Source organism: Dipteris shenzhenensis, chromosome 32, assembly GCF_047967505.1.
Source record: "Dipteris shenzhenensis isolate YYH24624 ecotype China chromosome 32, Dip_SZ_1.0, whole genome shotgun sequence".
Taxonomy (NCBI): Eukaryota; Viridiplantae; Streptophyta; class Polypodiopsida; order Gleicheniales; family Dipteridaceae; genus Dipteris; species Dipteris shenzhenensis.
The window spans coordinates 40,757,169-40,782,007 of NC_141627.1; the positions used below are offsets into that span (position 1 = coordinate 40,757,169).

General features: G+C 41.0%; 1 protein-coding gene across 4 annotated transcripts; it reads left to right on the forward strand.

Annotated features, from left to right (window-relative positions):
• Positions 1–7,785: 7,785 nt before the first annotated feature.
• Positions 7,786–13,199, forward strand: LOC147880757 (Zim17-type zinc finger protein). 4 transcript variants are annotated; one of them, XM_087371170.1, is made up of 5 exons: positions 7,786–7,929; positions 8,167–8,456; positions 8,552–8,667; positions 8,836–9,093; positions 12,695–13,199. In XM_087371170.1, the coding sequence occupies exons 2-5, from the start codon at positions 8,207–8,209 to the stop codon at positions 12,845–12,847; spliced, it is 777 nt and encodes a 258-aa protein (XP_087227296.1). In that variant the 5' UTR covers positions 7,786–7,929; positions 8,167–8,206; the 3' UTR covers positions 12,848–13,199. The 4 variants fall into 4 exon arrangements, with proteins under 4 accessions (XP_087227296.1, XP_087227299.1, XP_087227297.1 ...); XM_087371173.1 differs by having other exon boundaries at positions 8,570–8,667; XM_087371171.1 differs by having other exon boundaries at positions 7,812–7,933.
• Positions 13,200–24,839: the final 11,640 nt, after the last annotated feature.

Here is a 24,839-nt window from a genome sequence, read left to right on the forward strand (position 1 = left end):
AGGGAGGGAGGGAGGGAGGGAGAGAGAACACACACACAGAGAGAGAGAGAGAGAGAGAGAGAGAGAGAGAGAGCACACACACACACACACACACACACACAACTGACAGATGGACATAGGGAGAGGGAGAGAGAGAGAACTGAGGGAGACAGAGGGAGAGGGAGAACTGAGAGAGATAGAGGGAGAGGGAGAGATGTAGTGGGAGAGGGGGAGGGAGGTAGAGGGAGATGGAGATGGAGAGCACAAGAGCACCAAGTATCTTCCTCAGTTAATGGTAGAAATTCCTGCGAATGGTCTTCTAGATAATGTACTAGGAGGTACGAGCTGAAAGTGTGGATTGTATGTGCTACCTTCGTAGATTGCATGTTGCAAAGAGTGGCTTAGAACTACCATTTATAAGGACCTTTTGGGCTAGCTTTTGGTCTATCCATCTGACTAGATTTACTCAGTTAACGTGGCCAACTTGGTTGCTTGGCTATTGGCTTTTCTATGCCCCTTTTATGCCTTGATTGGCCCTAGCCTTGCTGTGCATGAGGTGGCCCTAGAGGACCCTACAGATCTTCTCCGACTTGCCCATGGAGAGCTTCAAACTTACACATGGATGAGACAAATACACAAACAATCATTGTATTCCATGAAACCTTAAAACAAATTTGTAATGTGTATATAAACCCTTTTCTAAGTTGCTTTCTAGTCTTCCTTGGACATGATAGGCACTGATGATGATCCTCAAATTGAGCATATCTAACATTATACCTTCTCTTCTTGAATCTTGAAAGAGCCCCTGCTTTGAGAGAGCACTTCTGCACGTAGGCTAGTGGTGCTGAACCAGCACCGAGAACTAGCACCAACTAGCAGGATAGTATTGCAGCCCCATGCAAGGCCAGGGCTAGGTGAGGATGTTGGGCAAACATTGCAGCTCCAGCTTAGCATCCACAAATGTTGTGATTCTAGCTTCCAGCCTTATAATGCCCAAGCATTTGTCATTGGCCCAAGCATGTTGACTTTGATAAATGAATAATGCAAGACTAATTGCAGAGTTTACTCCATCCTATCTATCAATGTGCATCAAAGGATAGAGGGGATAGAAGGCTACATAAACCTTGATCATAGGATTTTAATAAGATAACTGAGAGAGAGAGAGAGTCCTAAAAGAGAGAGAGAGAGAGAGAGAGAGAGAGAGAGAGAGAGAGAGAGGACTTAGGACTTATTTTTTGTGATCTTCAATGTGCAGTTTAGCATCAATTACAATGGCAAGGACAAAGGCTACTGCTACTAGGAAGATGGACAAGGGTCCACCCATAGCAAAATTGGCAGCATCAAGAGGACAAGATTCACATCCAAGAAAAAGAAAGCCAATGCATCTTCTCAAATAAGCAAAAAAGAAAATATTTACACAAAAGGTCAGTGTACTAATGGAGATAAGAAGGGCCCAGAAAGCCATGGGACTATGTATTCCCAAGGCCCCTTTTCAAAGGCTAGTCAGGCAAGTTTGTGATGATATGATCTTTGTGGGCCTTGGATAGTGATGGCAAAGAATAGCTATTTGGGCATTGTAGGTGGATGCCCAGGACTTTTTCATGGAGTTTTTCCAGGATACATTTTTTCTTGTAGCCCACAGCCATAGGGTGACAATCATGTCAAAAGATATCACTACTTTAAATATGGTTAGATGGTTGTTTTACCTCCCCCCCCTTGGACCTCACATATAATGAAAAATATGTACAAATCTTAAAATCTTGCATATTTTTCAAGGTACATACCTTATATTTTGTGGGGTGGGGGCAGTGAAATTTTCATTTTTTTTCCTTGCATATTTGAATTTTTTAAAGGAAATCCATGCATGTTATATATGAACCTTGTCCCCCCATACACTTTATTTTGGACGAGGGTAGTAACATATTACATATTGAGTTGGCACCCCAGGGATGGAGATATGAGAAACTCCTGAAGGCTATAGATATGACAGACATGAAGATGAGAGACATTTTGCTGATACCACCTGCTCGAATGCCAAAACAAGATGAAGTGACTATAGAGGAAGTGACTCATGGAAAAAAAACAAGAGCAAAAACATCCTTCGAGGAGGTGCAAAAGATAAAATATAAGGATACCAAGCATCTTCATTTCCCTTCCACTAATCTAGATACTACAAAGCTAGAACTACATGTTCTCGAGCATCTAAATACACTTGGACCTATTGTAAGGATAAGTTTTACTGATGCGAAGTCAATAAGAGAGTTTGCCCTAATAGAAGATTGTGTCAAAGCAATAAAAAATAGAGCAGGACAAGTTACCGACACAGTCATCCTTGCAGCACTCAAGTAGGTTTTTATATTTATATATCTATTTAGACAATCACTTATTTTGAACACTATTCTGAATTACTCTGTTGATTTGCAGCTTACTAAAAAAAAAGATACATGAAGAGATTCAAGGTATGGTACATATCTTGGACCTAGTTATCTCCTTCAAAATGAGGGATCCCAGGGAGCCAGTGGACCAGCTTGTGACGTGGTTCACATATTGCAATTTTGAATTTGTGTCCCTAATTGTCATCCCTTACCATTTAGAGTAAGTGATTAGTAGAGTACATTGCATAAGGAGCTATATTGTTATTTTCAATCCACAAATTCTAATCTTTACAATAATTGTCAAATGAAGTCAACATTGGAGTTTAGCTATAATACACTTGCCATCAAAAGGATGCTTTTGCTTCAATTCAGTTACACATACTCATCGAGAGATTGATTTGTAAGTGAACTTGCATTGCCTTAAATAAGTATCTTAATGTTTTGAAATAACAAATGATTCATTTTGTAGAATGTTGTTCACATTGACATATGCAACTTACAGTGGTCTGAAGACACTATCTTTTGCATTCGATTTTTGCAAAAAAAATCCATCTAAGTTGGGTGCACTTGAACCGTAGCGCTTGGATGTAAGACGAAAAATCCTTTGCCCTATCAATACTTTTTAAAATTAATTAAAATAGTTTTAAGCTTACAAGCGACTGGATGGTTTACAGACACCACAACAATATGATGCCCACTCTTGTAGAGATGGAAGGTCCTTATAAACACCAAGTACATTTTTTAGGCTTATTTGTTAGAGGATACAACAGGTCCTATAAGTACCATTATTGATCCATTTTAAATTTATACATAACATTAATCTTAACACTGAACTTGAAACTAAAGTTTTGTTTGCATTTCTGCAGATGATAGAAGAAAGCTATGATGATCAATTTATGTTAAACTTTAGAGTGATGATCGTAGATCTCCTTCAATATGCCTCCTCGTTACCACAAGAGAAAAGCAAAGAGGAGGAAAGCTCTAAGAAATTAGATTGGGGACAAAGATCAAAATTGATGAAGGACCTCACTTGAGAGTAGGATGAGGACTCTCTGACATGACTTAAGGACCCTGAGGCCCAACCTCAGATGCCTCCACCATCCACTAAACTTCCTCTTCTAACTACTGAATTTGGACATGAGGACCCTCATCCAACCCCTCAAACTACTAAGCCTGGACCTGACGATTGTGAGCCCCTTCCCCATACAAATACTGAGGATTTTGAGCCTTGTCCCCATGATCCTCATCCCCTTACACATCCATATATTGAGCTTGGACCTGAGAATCCTTTAACTACTTCAGAGCCTTCTATGTGAGTTGAGGCACATTGTATTCTTGGAAGTTTGTAATACATAATGACGTCATGCAATTTATCTATGTATGAAACTTTGGTTTGTAAGAGAGAGAGAGAGAGAGAGAGAGAGAGAGAGAGAGAGAGAAACTTGACTCATGAATATAGATGTATCTATTACAAACTTTTAATGACAAATTGTTACAATACCATAGAAACCGATTCCCCATTGTTGTTTGTAAATGATAAAAAATATACTTACAATGCAGATTATGGATGTAACTTTAGAGCCAAAACTATTGTAGAGCTTCTCTGACTCCAACAATATTGTTGAGCCAGAAAAGTTCAACAACTAGAGCAAAGGCTATTCTGGCAGTGATGCTAGATCAGAACACGGTAGAGAAGGTGGTGGATGGGGAAAAGGCACAATAGAATCTCCTTGATCAACCTTCTTCATAGGACCATCCTAGGCATTCGATGCCAACCCTTCACAGCATCCGCCATCGCCTGAACGGCAGTGATTGTCTCAGAATCGTCCATTTGTTTGACATTATAATGTATAATTTTTATCCATTGCATCACCATTGTATACTATGTAAATAATCATTTCGTACCTGTGTGCTGTATTAATATAGTATTTGTAATCATGAATTTTGAATTATCTCAATAATCCCATTTGGGATGTCTCTACACAGAATTCTCCTTTCCCTTCGTAGCAATACCTGTCAACATGTAGTGTTAATCAATGGTTCGTTAATAAATAAAAAACATTAAATTATATTCAACTCTTGGCTTACCTTCTTATTATTTTGAATGAATGTGAATCCTTCTGCAACACTGCCCTCTGTCTCCACCTGAATGTCCTGGCGTAATTGAGTGAGTGTGTAGCATTGTCTGTGTGATATAATTCCCAATATATTTTCATTCTCGTTAATGGTGATATCAAGAGCTTCATTCTCAAGACCAAAAGAGTTCAAATCTTGATCCATTGGAACCAACATTCTACTACATCTATAGTAAAAGGTTAATATGAAATTTTGAGTGGCAATCATGTACTTAAATTTAATAGAGTTGTGCACAACCTCACAGTATACTTGGTTGGATGTTATCATGTCCCAACCATAATCCAAGAAGTCAGGAATTCTTTCAGCACCATTTGCATTATAAGTGAGCATTGTCTTGCAAATCTTGATAGAAAATTTATTGAATAGATCTCCCATAGATCTACAAATATTGTAATTGGCATGCAAATAGTTATTTCGTTTTGATTCTACTAGCAATCCCTGGCCATAAGGATCGTTGTACTTTTGAAAACAACCTGGCTCTATATGACTCTGTTATAGCACCATGAGGAATTTGCCAATCAATGGTATTCCATGCTGGGAGAGCTAGTTTCTTCAACACACCATGTGTGTTGGCTTTATCCAATAGTTGGCAAAAATGATCATAAAAAAAGACTCCTGACTGAGCTAATTGTGTTGCTGATCTACCTTGATATTGCAACTCTCCTATGGACACATGTAACACATCCATGAATCCTAAAATGTATTCAGTAGGCTGCCACTGCTCATAAGATGAAGGATACATATTTGAAAATAAAAATCAAGACATTGAGGTTTATCAAATTCTCTGATTATGAAATATAAATTCTCAATGAAGTCACTTACAATTTGGTCAGTGTCGTGGAAGATAATTTGGATAATTCTCTCGCAACACAAGCTCTCTATGCATGTATACATGTTGAACCAATTGATTTCATCCCCTATTTGGTTCTAAAATCTTTCACCCTACCCTTCCAAGATGCCAAAAAGAGATTACTTGAACGTGGCTTCTTCCTTCTGTTTGGTTGCATGAGCACTAGCAAAAAATAAATAGAAGAAGAGTAGGAGGGAAGATTTGGTATAAACATAAGAACATGGGGAGAAGGTAAGTCATGCGCAATTAGATCATAGTAGTGTGTAGGCCACAAAGGGATAGGTATAACATAGAGTTGACACATGTGCATCACAAATGGGTAAGTCTAACATAGAGTTGACACAAGTAAGCCCATGCATGCTTATATGTGCAAGCACATGCATGTAGACCCATAAGTACATGTATACACAAAAAAACACGCACACACATTGATATCACCTACACATAAAATTACACACACACATGCTCAAATGTCCATATGCACGTGCATTTGCATGTACATGTGTGTATATCTATGCACATATGGAGGTGTGTTTATCTACGCATTCATACACACGTGAGGTATGTATATATTTGTTAAAAGGTCAGGGGAGAGAACACACCTACCGATGATTCCATTGATCCTAACAATGATATATCAGGAGGGCAAGGCTTAGGGTCTCAACCCGTGGAGTAGGGAGAGAAAGGAGATGAGGACTGAGATTTTCCCAAAGTTGTTACCAATGCCATACCCCTCCTTGCCTCGCCTAAGATTCTAGCCATGATTTCCCACATCTCTCATCATCAATTGTAGCTTCCCAGGCAGCACAATACAACCAAGTGCCAGCATGATGGCACTGAAGGCCCCTACTAACATTGCCATTTTTTAGGATAGAGTAGAACATGGGGAGAAAGTATGTAACGCACAATTAGGTAATATTAGTTCATAGGCCATAAATGGATAGGTCTAACATAGAGTTGACACATGTATATCATGAATGGATAAGTCTAACATACACTTGACACGTGTAAGCATGTGCATGCATATGTGTGCGAGCACACGCATGTACGTACATAAGTACATGTGCACACAAACACACACACACACACACATTTCCACAAAAATTAAGAATTTTAAATACTATTGAGTTTGAAAAACACAATATTGAAAAAAGATGTTGAATCCTCACGCCGTCCAGGTTCCGAGGTTAGGGTCCACTTACATGTCACCATCCAAACCAACCATACATAAATATATATACATACATACTTAAACACACACACATTTGTGTGTGTGTGTGTGTGTGTAAAGAGTAAATAACAAATGCAAAATAAGCCCAGAAAGATGAGTAAGGAAATTAGAACTCAACAAAACTCAAATGTTCATCATTCGTGCACGGATGTTGTTAGTCTCCCATGTGATAGTATATGGAGTCCTTAGTAATAAGTCATGGATCTGTTAGAGGCTCAAAAATAGAATAAGGAACAGGATGGGTCACAGACACTACTCAATGACTCTCACATGAAATAGCATCATTGTATTGAATTAACAAAGTCGAGATAAGTAGGGATATTGTGAAAATGAAGCTTCAGCCCTTCTCTAGTAACTTCCTCAAGACATTGAGATAGTATGCAGTCATGAATCTTTTTCCCCCATAAAATTGAACTCTGCCTATTTTCCACTTACTATAGTGTGGATGTATATGCAAGCATTGATTTCAATGCAATTATAACTAATTAGCCTAGCAAGCTTTGTGTACCCTGCCCAACATCATAACGTTTCAAGAAAAGAACTATCATGGAAGTGTTGGCTTTCAGCTTCGCTTCTTCTTCTCCTCATCCAAGGCCAACACTCCACTTCTTTCTTGCTGCCAATTGCCTACGATGGTCTTTGCTTTACCAAATTGTTACTTCATTAATGCTTTAGACCAGACTATGATAGAACTACCCTCGAGCTCCCTTTCCCCTAGTGTACACACTCTTGTCTTCTATTCGATGTGAGAAATGCACGGGGTTGCCCAGGTTGAGTAAATGTAGAGAGTGCCTCCAATGATCTGTTTTCTATCCATCTATTAGGGGCTACGAGGAGGTTTGAGTGCCATGTGGCACGTCACAAATAATGATATGTATCGTCTTCTCAAGTTTCTTAATAGATCTAACGAGTCGGGTTTGAGAGACAGAGAGAGAGAGAGAGAGAGAGAGAGAGTGCAAAACACATCACAATAGTGTCTTGCTTGGTAAAGCAAGACCCCTGTTGAACAAAATGGGGAAGCATGAAGAATGCAAACGTCACGCCCTTTGCATATCTTTAGTGCAAGCCTTTAGCTGACAAGCGGCATTGTCCGAGCTACCACGTGTTCTTCCTTTTGTCCGTGGTTAATAGGTAGATAGAAGATAGAAGACATCTAGATAGCTGGATAGAAGAAAGATGTTTAATTAGCTTGTATTAATTTTCCCCTAAAAAGATCTGGCTCATCAATATCGGCCACATAGACCAGACAATGTGCCACCTCGTTTCCTGTGTCTCAACCTTCCATGCTCTGCTCTCCCCTCGCGCTCGCCTGCCCTCTCAGCACGCTTCGTGACGTGGTCAAAGTCAGTGAAGGGTTGGTCAGTATGTTCTTTTACCTGTAGACACCCCCTTGTGTGTGTGCGAGAGAGAGAGAGAGAGAGTGAGGGAGGGGAGAGAGGGTTGTTGATCAGATTTCACAGAGAGAAGAGGGGGGATCTTCGGGGGATGCCGTCTGAGAAGGTAGGGAGAGCAGATTGGCATCTCAGGCAGGAAATAAGGCGAGCGTATTTTCGTCAACCGGAACTCACGGTGTTGTTTGCTGCCCTCATTTCTAGGCCCTCAAATCCGAACTTGAACAACCGACTGTAGGATTTGATGCTTATGGAGCGCGCTATGACCCAACCATCTTCCGCTTGGATGGTGGCCTTACCGCCCGGCGTTACAACATCCTACCCTTCCTTTCGTCGCACAGGCTTGCCAGTGTGCGAGTTCCGTTGGAGCTTCAGTGGAGTGGAGAAAGCTGGATCTGCGTCTTTTCTTCCTTTCGAAGCGCCTAAATTTGGATGGTCGCCTATTGGAGCGACTGGAAAGTCTTGGGATTCTTCGGACATCCTTCCATCTTCTGGTTCGTTTTCTTTGCTATGATTACAAGTCTTTCCGGTATTGACGTGTATATTCTTGTACTATTATCTTTGCTGATTTTTGCCATGGGACTACCAGGCAATCCTCGCGAAGTAGATGGACTTGAAGAGGCCAGCAGAGCTCTAATACGTACACAGAATGAAAACAACAGCTTGAATGCAGCTCCGGAAACTGCTTTTCAGACATTATCCGAGGTTTGGGAATTTTGTCTGAAAGTCCCTTTACAACTAACATATTTGATTCGCAAATTTTGTCTAATTAAAATTCCTGGAGTTTCTCTAAGTTCTGTTTAATTTCCCACTCCTCTTTGAATCTTAATGTTATGTTTTGGGTTAAGCTCAAGGATGCACTAGCGTTTGCAGGACATGGCAATGGGCTTAGTTCTCCGAGCAGCAACTGGAACTGGGTGGACTACAGGTTCCGGCTTGGAAGGGCCATCAAATCCATTTGAACTTAACCAGGGCCAGTTTCCAGATACAGCTAATGAACAACGATGGCCTTGGTTGAGCAAGTCTCCAAGGAGGCGCATGCGTGTAGCATTTACCTGCAATGTATGTGGTGAGCGCACAACTCGTGCAATCAATCCTCATGCCTATACAGATGGCACTGTTTTTGTGCAGGTAAAACTTCTTAACCCCAGGTCGACCTGCGCAGTAGTTTGTCAAATTTATGTGAAATTCTGGTTTCTATCCGAGTGGGTGTCAGGGCGGGCAACGATTTGGAATTAACACACAAGGTGTGATACGTATACCAGCAATGGCTAGCCTATAGTCATATTCCTGCCTTCAATCTGATGGAGTTGTGCATCTATGGCACTATTATATACCATGAGCCCAACTCTAGCTAATTGGCAAACGCTGGCTTTTGCAAGATGTATTGGTCACAAACCTGACTGTACTACTAAGGATTCCATATTCCTAGCATCCATTATGCATCTCAATCCCAACAGGATGGCCCAAGGGTGGATAACTCAGATCTACCACTCTATCTGAAATAGTTGCAGGGAGCTCTACGTGACTTTCAGGGAACCCTAAGACTTGCTCAACTACTAGGCTGTAGATTTGTATGCTCAACAAAGTGCAGCAAGCAAGGTTTATTGGCTTAAGAAGCTCATGGATCTCAGGATGAAGGATCTTTATGGGTCATTGTGGAACCCTAACTGGCCAGTTATTGGTCCACTGGTGTAAGGACATCTGGCATCCTGAGTCTAGAGACCCAACTTCTTTGCCTCATAGGCCTCCAATATTTAATGTTTTTGTGCTAGTCTAAGAATGGCCGATGCACATGCAAGCTATCCTGACTCACAATTTCAATCATAGGCCAAACTAGATGCTTAGCACTGGAAGACACAAACTTGCTTCTATATGTGAATCACTACTGAGGATGCATATGAATCACTATCAAATGTAGTCATTTGGATTAAATGGAGGGTGCGATAAAGCAGTTTAGAGATAACAAGTATGCATTTCTCTCTCCTTTTTCTATTTCTTATGGGGGCCAATTGTTGGTGTATCATTGATGGTTCTGCCATCCTGTTCTTTGAATGGTAGAGATCTTTTCTTTCATGCAGGAAAATATTTGGAATATCCATATGTCTTCCTTACTTACTCTGTACTTTTTGGAGTCCTGAAGCACATAAGGTTCCTTTAAGTGGTTTGAAACTAGCTACTAGGAGATAGAAAATTAGGTGGAAAAAGGGGATGGAGCATAGGCTGAGTTTCCTATCTGGGACAATAAGTTTGTCATGAAGGTTATTTATTGCCTCATTAAAGTCTGTGGGGATGCTTCCATCTTATCTAATCATGTGGTGTAACGTGGACTTTACTTTTCTGAGCACCAAATTCTGAATTGGTACATACCATAGACCTTCTGCTTGTTGTCTGACTCTGCTTGTCAGACTCATCATGGTAACAAGCTTGCGAATTTGATATAGATCGATTTTTAAGGACCAATCTTTGATAAGTTGAGTCTAGAAATAGGCTTGTAGAGGTGCTTGCAAAAGAGCAGCCTGATCATCGACTCTTTGAATAGAGTGACCTAGCTCACTAAAAGTAGCATTATTTAGGCAGTGCACTCACACAAGACATGTACTCTTACACTAATTTAACTGTTTCTTGTTCTTTCAATCGAAATTTCGAATTTAGGCAAGAATAGATGGAACAAATGTCAAAGTTATAAGAATAGTACTAACCAAATTGAAGGAGGCCCTTAGCTTTTGGAAGCCCAAAGCGTTGACCCCTGAACAAAGTGCAGAGCAGTAATGTTAACTTTCAAATGTGCACTCGCGTTGTCCTTTACAGGATATTCAATCACCAAGATGACGACAATTGCATGACATGGAATGGGTGCTTGTTTGTCGCTGTGGGAAGTTTTGTCCAGAAAGTTTTGTCCATGCCGCATGGGAAATTCACAAATATTAGGCACCCCTTGTTGTGTTGTATCATAGACAAAACAACTTTTGATAATAATTTGGTTCCAAAGAATAGTAAATGTTGATGGAGATGTTTCATCTGGATAGCTCCTTTGGGGTGTCTGCAAGCTGCTTCTGGACCAGAAAAACCTGTGTTAACACTCGTTAATCAGCTCATAGCTGAACATGGTAAGGAATCTTGTTGTATGATGGACCTATTTGTGTCAGACGTTTCTTCATCCATCTGATTTATTAATGGCCATTTGATCGTTTTTCCTATGTAGGCCTCCAGCATATGGGATGCTGGTGTGCTCTTGCCTATGTACCTTCATACTTGTCAACTAGGTGTTTGGTGCAGCCTTGTTGGTCAAGATATGAAATGGCTAATTTGCAACCTGTGCTTTGTGGAAGTATTGTGCAAACAAATTTTCCAATCCTTTCATTCCATAGGTTGCTGTGCACCTGAAGCTGCGCCTGGATTGCCACGAGGGAATGCCTGCACTCGATCTGTAACTCTCACTGCTAAATGCTGTGGGTGGTTATTACTGGGATTATGGGGTGTGAGTGATATATTATTAGAGTCCTGAACAAATGTAGCACTGTGGTGATACTCCACGTGAAAGAGCATGTGTGAATGCGTGAGATCACAACAGGGGAGAATAGCAGGCTTGTCAAAATTACATGTCATTTTTCTTCATATGATGGGCATATTCTTGGATTCATGTAGACATGCTATTATCTTAGTAGTGGACGTGATTTCACTTTGGTGAATCTGTATTTAAATTGTGCACATATTTTTACCCTGTCGGCTACCTAATGAACAGACTAAGTGAGATAGGTGTATCCATAAGCTGGTGTAGCTAGGTATAGAGTGTTTCACCTAGTTGTTTATTTAGCCTTCTTCCCTCATCACGATTGGGCGTGTACTTTATCCTACAGCCTCAACATTACTATAGGAAGCCACTCAACGGATGGGCCCTGATGGAGCAGCTTAGGATGTTGAGTGGCTTCCTACATTGTGGTGATGACAACAAAGTTCAAAACTGAATTCGTTGTTGTATTTTCAAGGGATGTGTTAGGAAGTGTCCCAGGATTTGATGCAAGGTTGTAGTGCTTTAGTTAATGTTCAGGTAGTTATATTTTGTGCATCAGCTTTCCCATATCAAGTGGTTTCATTTTAGACAATCTGAAAGGACAGGAAAGCATAATGAAGCACCTTAGCATTAGAGCCAGGCATCGGTTTATGTTCTGGAGACAACTGGTGCGGTTGCTGGATATATGTTGTGGTGCCTACAGGGGTCTCCCTTCAACTCCATAGCAGATTATTGAGGAGGATTCTTTTGGACGGGCCATTTCTATTAGCCAGACAGGCCAGAAGTCTAATTCAAATGATCATGTCTTTGCTGGTCTATAGGGGATAGTACTTGAGCCTTGTGGCTTGGTTCTATCTGACGTCACTTTGGGATTTCATCTTTAAAGCTCAACTATGTCTGTGCCTCTGATATTGCGTCTAGCTGGTGTCAGGTACGGCCTGTTTAGTGCGGGTAATTTGTGATATCTTCAGTCTACATCATGTGACTATGATTTGTCTGGCCCCTCTATGTAGAGGTGGATGATGACACATGCTAAAGTTGTGCGACGTATTGAATATTGTGGATTTAATGAGTGCTGGTGGAAGGTATTTTACTTGGCTGTGCTGCAAGCTGAGTTGTGCATTCGTGTAGTATATACAGATTGACTATGTTGGGGATTATGTATTTTCAATGCTTGATTTGAATTATTGAGAAACTGATTAGCAGCGTGTGTTTCAGTGTGCAGGCTGTGATGTATTCCACAAGCTAGTGGACAACCTAAATCTTTTCCATGAGCTTAAAGGAAGGGTCTTCCCTAGCTATGGTGAATCTGGCTTCGCTGAACATCAACCTTATGATTTTCTAGGTTTGGATGATTTCCCCATCTCATAAACTGCTTGTAGAGTCTGTTATATGGGTGTAATTGTGACCGCAAACATGTATGCATATGTTCTTCTAGGGGAATTTTAGGGTAGTTTTTGCAACCGACATCTTGTCAAAGCCAAATGTTGGCTGTTCAGCTGAAGAATCTGAGACGTGACAGTTTGTAAATACATTGTCCTTGTTGTGGGGAAAAGAAGATGTATAGCTGATATAATGTAGGTGCTCTTTGTCTCAATAAGGGAGTCCTTGTAAGCTATGAATAAATTCTGGCTGGGCACAGACGTTTTTCAAGTGTTAACTGGCATCTGCTTTGTGTACTCGTCAAAAGCTATGTCAAACTCATGCAGTAGCACAGCAAAAACTATGTGTAGATAACTTTTAGTGTGTTAACTCAAGTAAAGAGGATGCAACTTGTTAACTCAAGTAAAGAGGATGCAACTGTTGTGAAGATGCAGGATTCACTTGAATTTGTATGTTTCTTTTTTTTTGCGCTAATATTTCCAAACTTTCAGACTTACGGATAGAGACTGTCTGTCTTACAATCTCACAGACTTTTGATGTCTGGATGAAGTTAATGGCACTGTTAATCAGCAAAGCAAGATGCTCTTGTTTTTTGATATGCCATTCATTACACTGAATGAAGAAAACCTTCCAAATGAAGATAATGTGATGAAGTTAATGGCACTATAATTTAGTATTCTTTTGAGGTGGAGCTCCGAGAGTAAGATGATTTGGACAATCCGAGATCAAGATTATTTGGGAATGAAATGGATCCATCCAACTGGAGGTGCCCTGTTTATGTCTGAGGATGCACCGCAGGATGTTGTACCACAGCCAATTGTAGGGCAGAAGAGCTTAATATTCTCTTGCCAAATTTTTTCTTGGGCTCATTATTCTCTTGCCAAATTTTGTAATATAAGTTTTGTAATGATACATACATGTTTCTCTTTTCTCATATTCTCTTGCCAAATGGTGAATCTGGTTGAAGTGTTATAATAAATTTTTGTATAGTATAGGCAATAAATTTTGAAGTCAAGGGTAGATGGTTTGGGCCATTGGGCCATTGTGTCGATAATGTTAGAAGCAATATGGCTTGAAATGCAATTATAAAATGCAAGTTCTATGACATAGTCAGTATATTTTAGACCACCACCACTACATGAGAGTGGTTGTACTTGTATTCTTAGAGTGGTAAAAAAGAAGAGCGCCACATGGGGGATTCTTTTTCATAAATTTGTTTTGAATGTTTGGTGGGTTTTGGTTGTGCGCGGAGGTTGACATTAACAAGAGTTTTTTTCTTGACATGATTATGGATGACAATTGTAATAATATCTAGTCTGCATGGGGGACATAGTAGGTTTACCATTGTAATCCATGAAGAATTATTTATGGTTGCCTCAATTGCAATAATACCTAGGCATGGGTGCAAGTGTTACCCATAGACTATTTTTATAGGTGACTCCATGAGAATTCTTGTGGGGGAGGGAGGATGGAGAAGTTGACATAGTATTTATTATATTTAGTTTTTAACTTTGTCGAAAATAGGAAGATAAAGTGGTGGTAGTGTGTACCTTCATCTTTGTGTAGGCCTATGTTTCCATTGGTTGTCTTGATGGATCTAATAGATGTTCAAGACCCTAATTGGATTGTGGATGTGTGTACATATTCAATCATGTGCTAAGTGAGACCTTGTGCAAAGGTCTAAAATGAGGAGGTTAGTGGGCCATCATGTCTTGAAGGGCTTTTTGAGATCCTTGCCCCAAGTCCTCCTTTGATCTCTACATTAAACTCTGATTTGACTATATTATGATTGGGCTTTCTAATACTTCTTGTGCTAGTATTGAGGTTGGCTGGATAGGAGCATTAGATTTAGTGGTAGGTGGGAGTTGCAATAGAATAAACTTACCAATTTATCCTTGATTGGGATAACTTGTTTCCAGGCCACATGAAGGAGATCATAGGGTTAGCATAAGTTATTCTTGATTGGGATGATCTGTTTCTAGGCCACATGAAGTAGAACATAGGGTTAGCACAACATACATCGACTTGGGCAACATATAGGGGGATCTCATTAGTGGTGTAGGGGAAGAAGATTTGTTGAATGTTCTTGTTTTCCTAGGAATTAGGTGCTCTGAAATTTTGAGTGTTAGTATGGGCTTAAGAGGGAGAATGATGGCCTATAACTCTTCCCAAGGGTGGGTTGTTAGCAGTGGAGGACTAGTCGCATGTAGGGCCCATTAGTGACCTTACTATCCCTATGAAAACAAAATTGTGTTCTAGGAGCGGATGATGAGTGTGTTGACTGACAAAGTTGAGAAATGCATAGAGGGCTTTGACACCATTCTTTGTGACAGGCAATTTCATAATGGAATTTGTTCTCAAAGCCATATGTCACGCATTGCGAATGGATTTTAGAGAGCACTGAGCCTTGCAAGGATGGTGAAATGATATAGACCATAAGGTTACTTGAATAGGCATCTTGCTCATATTTTTTTTCAACAGAGAACCACCCTTTTGTTAAAGACCAAACACTATAGGAGGGGGATCGCATCCATAGTTTCACTAGACCATTCCAATGTTTGGTGGACCAATGACAAATAATGGAGATATGTATACTCAAAGGCCTCAATTCTTTAGAGACCCCAAGAATCATCCTCCCTTTTAGACAAGGGAAAAGTATCTTTAGCCAACCCATTCAATCGGCATAAGGCTTCTAGATGTTGCATTTTCTTAGCATCACTTAGATGCTTATGAAATGCCTATTGTGTCAACAAATTTAAACCTGAAAACTTCCTAGTAGCTATTTGCTTTGGAATTTTCCACAAAGCATTACCCTTCAATATTCACATAGTAGGTCTTCGATATTTATAAGCATGTCTTTCCCTGTTCTTGCAAGTCCCTTCCTCTATTCAAGATTTTGTTTATAGGTCCTCCGATTTCTAATGGTATCTCTATCTAGGTACAATGGATGCTTTGAGTTTATCATAGTCATAACTTCTTGGGATGCTCTTGTATACCAACCTTGGTCACATGGACATCTTCATGCCAGCACAATATGCTAGTAATTATTGTAGATATCTCTTCTAACAATGGCTGGCGGTCCATCAATGATGACTATGGGTTTTCAATTGAAATCAAATTCTCCTTGTGTATGAATGAATGGCAAGTCATTAAAGTATGCTAGCTCTCTCAAAAATTTAAGAATCAAAGATCACTATGAGTTTTTAGCTAAAAGTCAAACACTTGGTAATATCAAGCATCAACACATGATTGGATTGCTTGGGTATTGCTCTAACCTAGTACAAACCTCTATGTACAAATACATGACTAAAGGAAGCATGATACTAGCTCACTCATACTCAAGGAACTTACACAAGTGGTTTTATGCCATCTTCCAAAGTTATGCTAGATCCTTCCATATCCATACACCAACAATTGTAGGCCATACATCACTTCATTGGAGAAATAGTTTGTCTTCACCAAGTGTGCAAATGCTATCATGGCTATAACTATGTAAATGTATCCAATTAGTAAGCATGGTAGCTAAGGCTTATTGTCAAAATTGTGTGCGTGCAATCACGCATGTGTTTAGATACATGTTTGCATATATTTTATGTTCATATATGTTTATTTGATGGGTGGAGAGTACTGGCATCGTTTGGCCTGATAAATGATGAAAACTTCTTGCACTTGTATGTGTATGTAGGAAGCTATCAATTGACCATTAGTCCATCGAACACCACCGTTGTCTTCATTGATTTGGGCATCTATTTTTCCTAGGTGCGACCATTTTTTCTTTAATCCCACTTTTAAGTAAAGCCAATTGCATCCAAATATTAAGTATTGAGCTGATAGAAGAATGACCATGCCCAAGCTCTTCAGCCTACAACCATTGTATCCAACATTGTGGCCTTTAACCGGGCAACATGAATTTGTATCTCATATGTCAATTTAAGAGCCAAAGTTGTAAAAAAAAAATCAATTATAGAAAGAAACGGACTCTAGCAAGAAGATTTGGTAGTGTGTTTCTGTTTGCGAGCAGATTGTGAGAGATGGCCCAGCCTGCAAGACTGCGAATCCCACCGTTCGGCGAAAATGAAAAGTTGGACGGCTCTAACTATCCTCTCTAGAAGTTCAAGATAAAGACCATCCTAAGCGCATATGAGCTTTGGGACACTGCTACTGGGGTGGACGTTAGGCCGGCCGGATCCAGCCAATGCAGGACAACAGATAGTACCAATTGCGGATGAGATTCTCGCATGGACAAGAAGAAATGCAGATGCGCTGTGTTCTATTGTCTGCAATGTTAGTGATTTTGTCATGGCGTTAATTCAACATGTCACCACAGCGGAGGAGGCATGGACGGTCTTAAAAAATCAGTACGAGACCACAAATCAGACACAGATTCAGAATCTGGAGACTCAACTCGCGAACGAGAAGTTATTTGAGTCTGAAGCGACAGAGAAGTTCATCACCAAGGTGAAGAATCTGCGCGATCAGATGACTGCGATTGGCATTACCATCACCAGTGAGAATCTAGCACGAAGGTGCATACAGATTCTCCCACCAAAGTACGACGGTCTTGTTATGGCGCTGAATACGCAGAACAGAAATCCGCCCCTTAACTTTGAGGATTTCAGCACGATGCTTCTGGAGGAGAAGATGCATCAAAAGACAAGGACTGGAGAAGATTCAACTTTCTAGACCGGATCAAAGAAAGGTAAGGGTTAGGACTCTGGTAACCCATCTTCTTCTGATGATAAAAATAGAAAGAAGAAGATCAAGTGCTTCTATTGCAACAAGGCAGGGCACAAGCAGAATGAGTGCCGAAAGAAGATTGCAGATGAGAAGAATGGAGTAAAGAAAGAGTCCAGCAACAGTGCGTAGGCAGAGCTGTTCGTCGCAATTGAGGAGATTTGCACAGAGGCAGTTTATGTACCTGCGGATGAACCTTGGATCATTGATAGTGGTGCATCGTGCCACATGACTAGTCGGAAGGATTGGTATACCTCTCTACAGCCAGTAGGGAATGACATCATGGTAGCAGTCGGCAATGATGCAAAATGTCCAGCAAAAGGAAAAGGTACGATTGCTCTCAAGTTAGATGGAGTTGTAAAACAGTTGTTCGATGTTCTTTATGTGCCCGATATCAAGAGGAACTTGTTGTCCATTTCTGCGATCACGGATCGGGACCTCAAAGTTCAATTCAATAAGAATGGTGCACAGATCCTGGATCTTCAAGGAAAGGTCATTGGTAAAGGTACACGGTGCAACAACATTTATGAACTCTTAGCTTTCAGTGCTCGAGCGGATGTGAAGAACACTAAGCTGTGGCATGAGAGGTTTGGTCATCTAAACCTTAGTTCTTTGAAGGAGATGCATAAAAGTGGAATGATTGCAGACCTACCAGAAATTTCATATCTGCCCGATGTATGTGAAGCTTGCATGATGGGCAAGCGCCATCGGCAGCCCTTTCCTAAAGATGCCATCAAGGCAAAGGCTCCTCTAGAGCTCGTTCACACGGACCTCTGCGGAAAGATGGATACGGAAGCTTTGGGTGGTTCCTTCTACTTCATGACGCTCATCGACGACTACAATAGAAGGATATGGATATACTTCCTGAAGACGAAAGACGAGGCTTTCAGTAGGTTCAAGGAATGGCATGTAATGGTCGAGAAAGAATCGAGGAGGAAGGTGAAGAAGCTGAGATCAGACAGAGGTGGAGAGTTCACATCAACTGAATTCGAAAGTTACTGCAAAAGTCACGGAATCAAGAGGCAGAAACCCCCGCCACATACATCACAGCAAAATGGAGTAGCAGAACGTAAGATGCGTGTCATATGCGAAGCCAGAGTATGATGAAAGGGAAAGATTTGCCAAAGACTTTCTGGGCTGAAGCATGTAACACTGCAATTTACATCCTCAATCATAGCTACACGAAGGTTGTGAACGGGATGACTCCACTGCAAGCTTTCTCTGGTAAGAAACCTTCAGCTGCACATTTCAAAGTTTTTGGATGTGACTGTTTTGTGCATGTCCCTAATGCTACTAGGACCAAATGGGAACCGAAGAGCCGGAAGTGTATTTTCTTGGGCTACAGTGAAGAGGCGAAGGGTTACCGTCTCTATAACCCTATTACCAAGAAGGCAATTGTAAGTCGTGATGTGGTCTTCTCAGAATAGCCGCATCAATTGGAGGAGGATGCTTCGTTCCCAGACAATCAGGACCAGGATATCTATCTAGTACCACCACCAACAGCAGACCGAACTCCCCCCAACGGTGCTTGGGAGGATTCAAGATAAAGAAGATGAAGAAGAGCCTGCAGAACCACAACGGCAACGGCCATTCCCGAAGTGGGTAAAGCAGCTTTTGGATGGCAGAGAACCTCCAGCCATTGAGGAGGAACCATCCGAACACCGCTGGTTTAAGAGATTAGAGGAGCAAAGAAGGGCGTAGGAACACTTGGTCAACTATGCTTTGATGACAGTAGTGATCCGTGTTGATGAACCCAAGTGTCTTGAAGAGGCACAGGGTGATGATAGGTGGATGGAGGCTATGCAGTCGGAGTATGGATCCATAATGAAGAACAACACTTGGGACCTTGTGGATTGACCATCAAAACGCAAGGTAATCGGAATCAAGTGGGTGTACAAGATCAAGTACAAGTCCGACGGCACATTGGATAAGTACAAGGCTCGACTCGTGGCAAAAGGATTTGCACAAGTACGTGGTTTTGATTATCAAGATACTTTTGCTCCCACAACTCGACTAACCACAATTCGCAGTGTTTTGGCTTTAGCTGCCCAAGGAAGTTGGCCCGTGTTTCAGATGGATGTGAAATCCACCTTTCTGAATGGAGATCTCAAGGAGGAGGTATACGTGGAACAACCACCAGGTTTTGAGATCCTCGATTCAGAAGGTAAAGTCTGCAAACTGAAGAAGGTACTTTACGGGTTGAAACAGGCCCCACGAGCATGGTACCAGTGAATTGATGCCTACTTTCTACAAAACGGGTTCAGGAGGAGCCCATATGATGCAAATTTCTATATCTTTAGAGAAGGAGGCAGGTGTATGATCGTGGTCCTTTATGTGGACGACCTTGTCATTATAGGGAACCATGAAGAGAAGATCTCGCAGACGAAGCATTTGCTAGGAAGAGAGTTTGAAATGACAGACCTCGGACTGATGCATTTTTGTTTGGGGATTGAAGTTTGGTAGGAGCCGAAACAGATCTTCATTTCACAGCTGAAGTATGCTGGAGGGATACTGAAGGCATTTGGCATGGCTGAGTGCAAGACAGTTGGTACCCCTATGGAGGTTGATGTGAAGCTCTCAAACGAGGATTCATCACCACTGGTGGACGAAGCAAAGTACAGAAGGCTTGTGGGCAGCTTGATTTACCTATGCAACACACGGTCAGACATAAGTTTTGCGACTGGTGTACTAAGTAGGTTTTTCAATAAGCCCCGAGAGAACCATTGGAGGGCAAGGATGCGGGTGTTGGAATACATCAAAGGCACACTTGATTATGGCATCACCTATACCAAGGGCAACATCTTGACCGGATTCTGTGACTCGGATTGGGCGCAGGAGACATGGACAGCAGGAGATCAGTGACAGGGTACTGTTTCTCACTTGGATCTGGAGTTGTGTCATGGGTCAGCAAGAAGCAACCCACAATTGCTCTTTCTTCTACCGAGGCCAAGTACAAATCTGCATGCTTTGCTTCTTGCGAGGCAGTGTGGTTGAGGAGGATTTTGGGGGACATGGGTGCAGTGCAGAACAAGCCTACGCAGTTATCATGTGACAATCAAAGTTGCATGGCGATTGCAAAGAACCCGGTGTTCCACGCTCGCACAAAACACATTGAGATTCAATATCACTTTGTACATGAGCTCATCATGGATGGAGAGGTCGACTTGGTGTACTGTCCAACTACAGAGAATGCTGCGGACATCTTCACGAAGGCTCTTGGAAGAGACTTGCTGGAGAGGCATCTTCATCGACTTGGCATTGGGCCAAAAAAGTAAGTTCACTTGTGGGTGGACATTGAGGGGGGGTGTTAGATATCAATGCTCCACTCTCATGTAACTACGCGGGAACCAGCTAACTCTACTTGTAAGCCCCCCCATATGAGGAGAAGGCATTTGAGTAGCTCAGTTATTCGGTAGGTCCTGGTTTGGACACCAAATGGGGGCCATGTGTGGTCTGATGGCTAGAGAGCTTCAGATAGAGTTGGCACACCACCAACTAGGCTACATGCAAGTGTAGGAAGGCATCCCTTGATTGACTGCACTGAGGGTAGATAGAGCATTTCTCGGAGCAGCCCACTCTCAGGTTGCGGGGCCTATTTGGAGCCTCAGATGATCTCGGATGGCTGTGGGCCAAACGGACACCGTAGGTTAATTGCTTTGTTTTGCGCACCGGTTCTATCGTATGGTTGGTGGCCTATTTCGGGATCAACACCCAGTCGACCGTTTTGGGTGAACTGGGTCGGTCACCCAATTGAGCCTAACCGACTACGACTGGTGGCTATATAAGACCAAGCCCGTGGAGCCCATTTCATCACTGGCTACAGCAACCCTGATTCCTTAGCATCCAGCCTCTGTCTTCTACTGTTTCCAGCACGCCATCGAAGCTTCTTTCACAGGAGCGCATGGTTGAGAGGCAGCGCCATCTATTGTATCAGTTCTACAGTAATCAAAATTTTTGATTCTCCATACTATCTTGTTTTCTCTCTTGCGTACGAGATACTGTTATCTGTTGAGCATAGACGTTGTATTATTTTCTTATATATATTCCCATCGTATTGTCAGACATGCAAATTCAACTTGTTAAGTTTTTATTCATGTTGTGGCTTGGTGATACTAAATTCTTTTAGTCTTAAGTGGTTCGTTGCCCTAGTAGCTAGATTGTCAAGCATTTTTTGGCTTCAAAATGCTCATTTGGGGAGAGAATTTTATAGTGTACACAAGTAGCTACAATAGAATATTGACTATTTTTTAGTAGCTTTCTCCTTTAGTGCTAGCCTTTGTCATGGCTAAGTTTTCCCTTTATATCCTGAGTGCTGATAGAAACTCAAATCAAAGATCTTTGTATAAATGGATGCTCATGTGTGGTTGTATGGATATGCATGTGTGAGAACATATGTTTATACTATCACTGTTGGGCGCTGATGACTTTGTAGGGATGCCATAGTAGCTAGTCCCCTGCTATGCATGAAGGAATCTATGGTTTTCACTCTTGTGACTACTATTATGAGGTTGAAACTACACATTGTGTTATGTTTTCAAAGGATGAGTTTGAGCATGTTCCTAGTAAAAAGTATATGCATCAAAGAGTTGAACCTTAACCATGGACAGCATTGAGAGAATTCCCCATCAAATAGTTGAACCCTAACCATGGATAGCATTGAGAGAATTCCCCATCAACATGAGCCTATGCTCCACGTCCGTAGTGTGAAGTATTGTTCTAGAATTGATGAAGTTGTGAGTACTAGCACAATTCACCCATTAATATCCCCTTTGGTCCTCAAATTTTCTTCCCCCTCTCAGTCAAAAAAATATTTTTTGGAAATGGAAAGAGAATATTGTGGTTGATGCCCTATCTAGGATGTGGTCATGAGAAAGGGAGTAAACTTGACATCTATTGAAGCAACAAAATTCCATGCATTAGGATTCATTCTTTATGTCCATGATCTTTCTAACATTAATGGAGTTATTCACGCCACAACAAATATGGAGGTAGAAAAGAGGTTTCTAAAACGATTGTACCCACTTCTACCCCTTGCAAATCAAACTAACGCTCTTCCATTTCAAAGACTTGTGTAGAGTTCATCGTTTGCTTGCTCAACTTGACAACTTTAGTGACCCCTAGATTGGTGCATCAGTTGGATGTTGATGACACTTTCTTGGTCACAAGTTTTGCTTCCAACCCTATGGGAGAAAAATATATAGTTCAAATTTGTAGGAACACCAATCATACAAATTTATTCAAGAAGAGTACATGAGTGATGAGGAGATAGATTATGTCTTTCAAGCATGTTAGGATCCTTCTAATTCAGAATGCTTAAATTATTGTTTAACAAATGGGTAACATTCTCCTTATTCAAGCTACAACTTGTGAAGACTAAACAATTTCATTTTAGTCTCTCCAAAATGAGCATTTCTAAGAATAAATATCCTATTGGATTGTGCTATGAAAATAATGCAATAGCATCATGTTATTTCCAACCTAGCATGACACATGGCAACCCAATAACAACACAATATTAAAATACATTATCTATATGATATAATCCCATGTGGTAGTCTACAACGTGTAAATTTGTGTTAGCAATCTAGATCCATTTAGAGGAAAATATCTAGCTAACTATGATATCAATAACTATTAATGTTAACTGTTAATATTACATCTACCCCACCATGCAAAAGGGCTGCTAAGGAGCAAAAGTGGCAAAACAGGGAAAACATTACAAAAAAGTGCTAACTCCTAGATGGACGTCTGAATGGGGACCATAGAAAGAAACTAAATACAGGATGACATTGTGCCATCGAGAAGAAGTGGTCGATCTTGAGACCTAATATCAAAAAACGCTAGAGATTGCTAAGCATGTGCACGATGCACATTATTAAAATATTCATGCAATGCAATGTGGCCACCTCGTAGGAAGAACTAGATAGAAGAGGAATCACATCGGTAAAAGGAGGCCTATTGCTTATGGCAGACATGGCGAACAGGTGAGCAATGGAGAAATAGGCAACACGCAATGGAGAAATAGGCAACATGCAAGGAGGCCTATTGCTAATGGCAGACATGGCGAATAGGGGAGTGCATAGGGCAATGAGAAGTGGTAATCAGCCAATGATGAGTGGAGAAATAGTGATGTGCATGGAGATGTAAGGATCAAGTGCCCACTCAATATGGCACTGAAGGGGTCCTTTTTAGGGGCAAGGTATATGTCGGGCAAGGTATATGTCTTAGTGGCATCATTCACCTACCAAACAAGGTGGAATAGAATTCTATTGCTATTTTATGTATACACCCAAATAATCATGAGTTGAGCCAAATTAATTATGCATGCCAACCCGGTGGAATCTCCAAATAATCATGAGATTCATTCAATCACTCTAAATTTGAGTTTCTTGCAATCAATCTAAATTCGAGCTAAATGTGAGCTCGTAGGTGGCATCTCGAGCCTAGTGGTATCTCTAAATGAACATGCATCTACGGCGGATCACTAAGCATATGTAAGATAACATGTGCAATCAATCAAAAGGTTTTTATGTTTTTATGGAGTTCTAGAAAATATACATACAGAAGGCATTTTTAAATTCAAAAATGAAAAGTCCCATGCATAGGGATATATAGGCAGGTGGTTTTTTAAATACCCCTTGATCACACGTGCTACATGGGTTTCTTTAAAAGACCCCTTGATCACACATGCTATATGGGGTTTTACATAGTGACATTAGGTCATGCGTCCATTGCATGCTAGCTAGATGAGCTACCAGATTAAAGTGTCAAGTATCTAAATTCGAGTTACCCAAATTACATGTCTCTAAATTTGAGTTAGCATGTCAAAATAATCATGCGTCCAATGCATACCAACCAGTTAGTCCATCAAATAAAATCTCGGTGACTAGTAATTAACTACGAGTCCCGGTGGTGCATGATAGCCCAATGATTGTCATTGTGGATGTAGTTCGAATGACATTACATTCTTAAAATTGGCAAAACCCTTGCACACACTCAATTCAAGCACCCTTGTGTCTAATCACTCTAATGCAGCAACTGGGTGCCTTACATTCCTAATGGCTGGGGTGCATGGAAGCCCGACGGTTATCATTGTAATGCACACAAATTATTAAAACACACTCAAAATATAATAATCTATACAAATCATCCTTACATTCTTAAATCGAGTCGTATAGCATCCAATACTCTCCATGCAATCCCAATGGTGCATGCAAGTCGGCTGTCATCATCCATACGTTCTTAG

What these genes read in the sequence shown, in the direction of transcription:
- LOC147880757 (XM_087371170.1), top strand. Translation starts at nt 8,207, where the DNA reads ATGCTTATGGAGCGCGCTATGACCCAACCATCTTCCGCTTGGATGGTG. An exon ending in GGACATCCTTCCATCTTCTG is followed by an intron (nt 8,457 to 8,551) that starts GTTCGTTTTCTT and finishes TGGGACTACCAG; the next exon opens with GCAATCCTCGCGAAGTAGAT. An exon ending in CTTTTCAGACATTATCCGAG is followed by an intron (nt 8,668 to 8,835) that starts GTTTGGGAATTT and finishes TAGCGTTTGCAG; the next exon opens with GACATGGCAATGGGCTTAGT.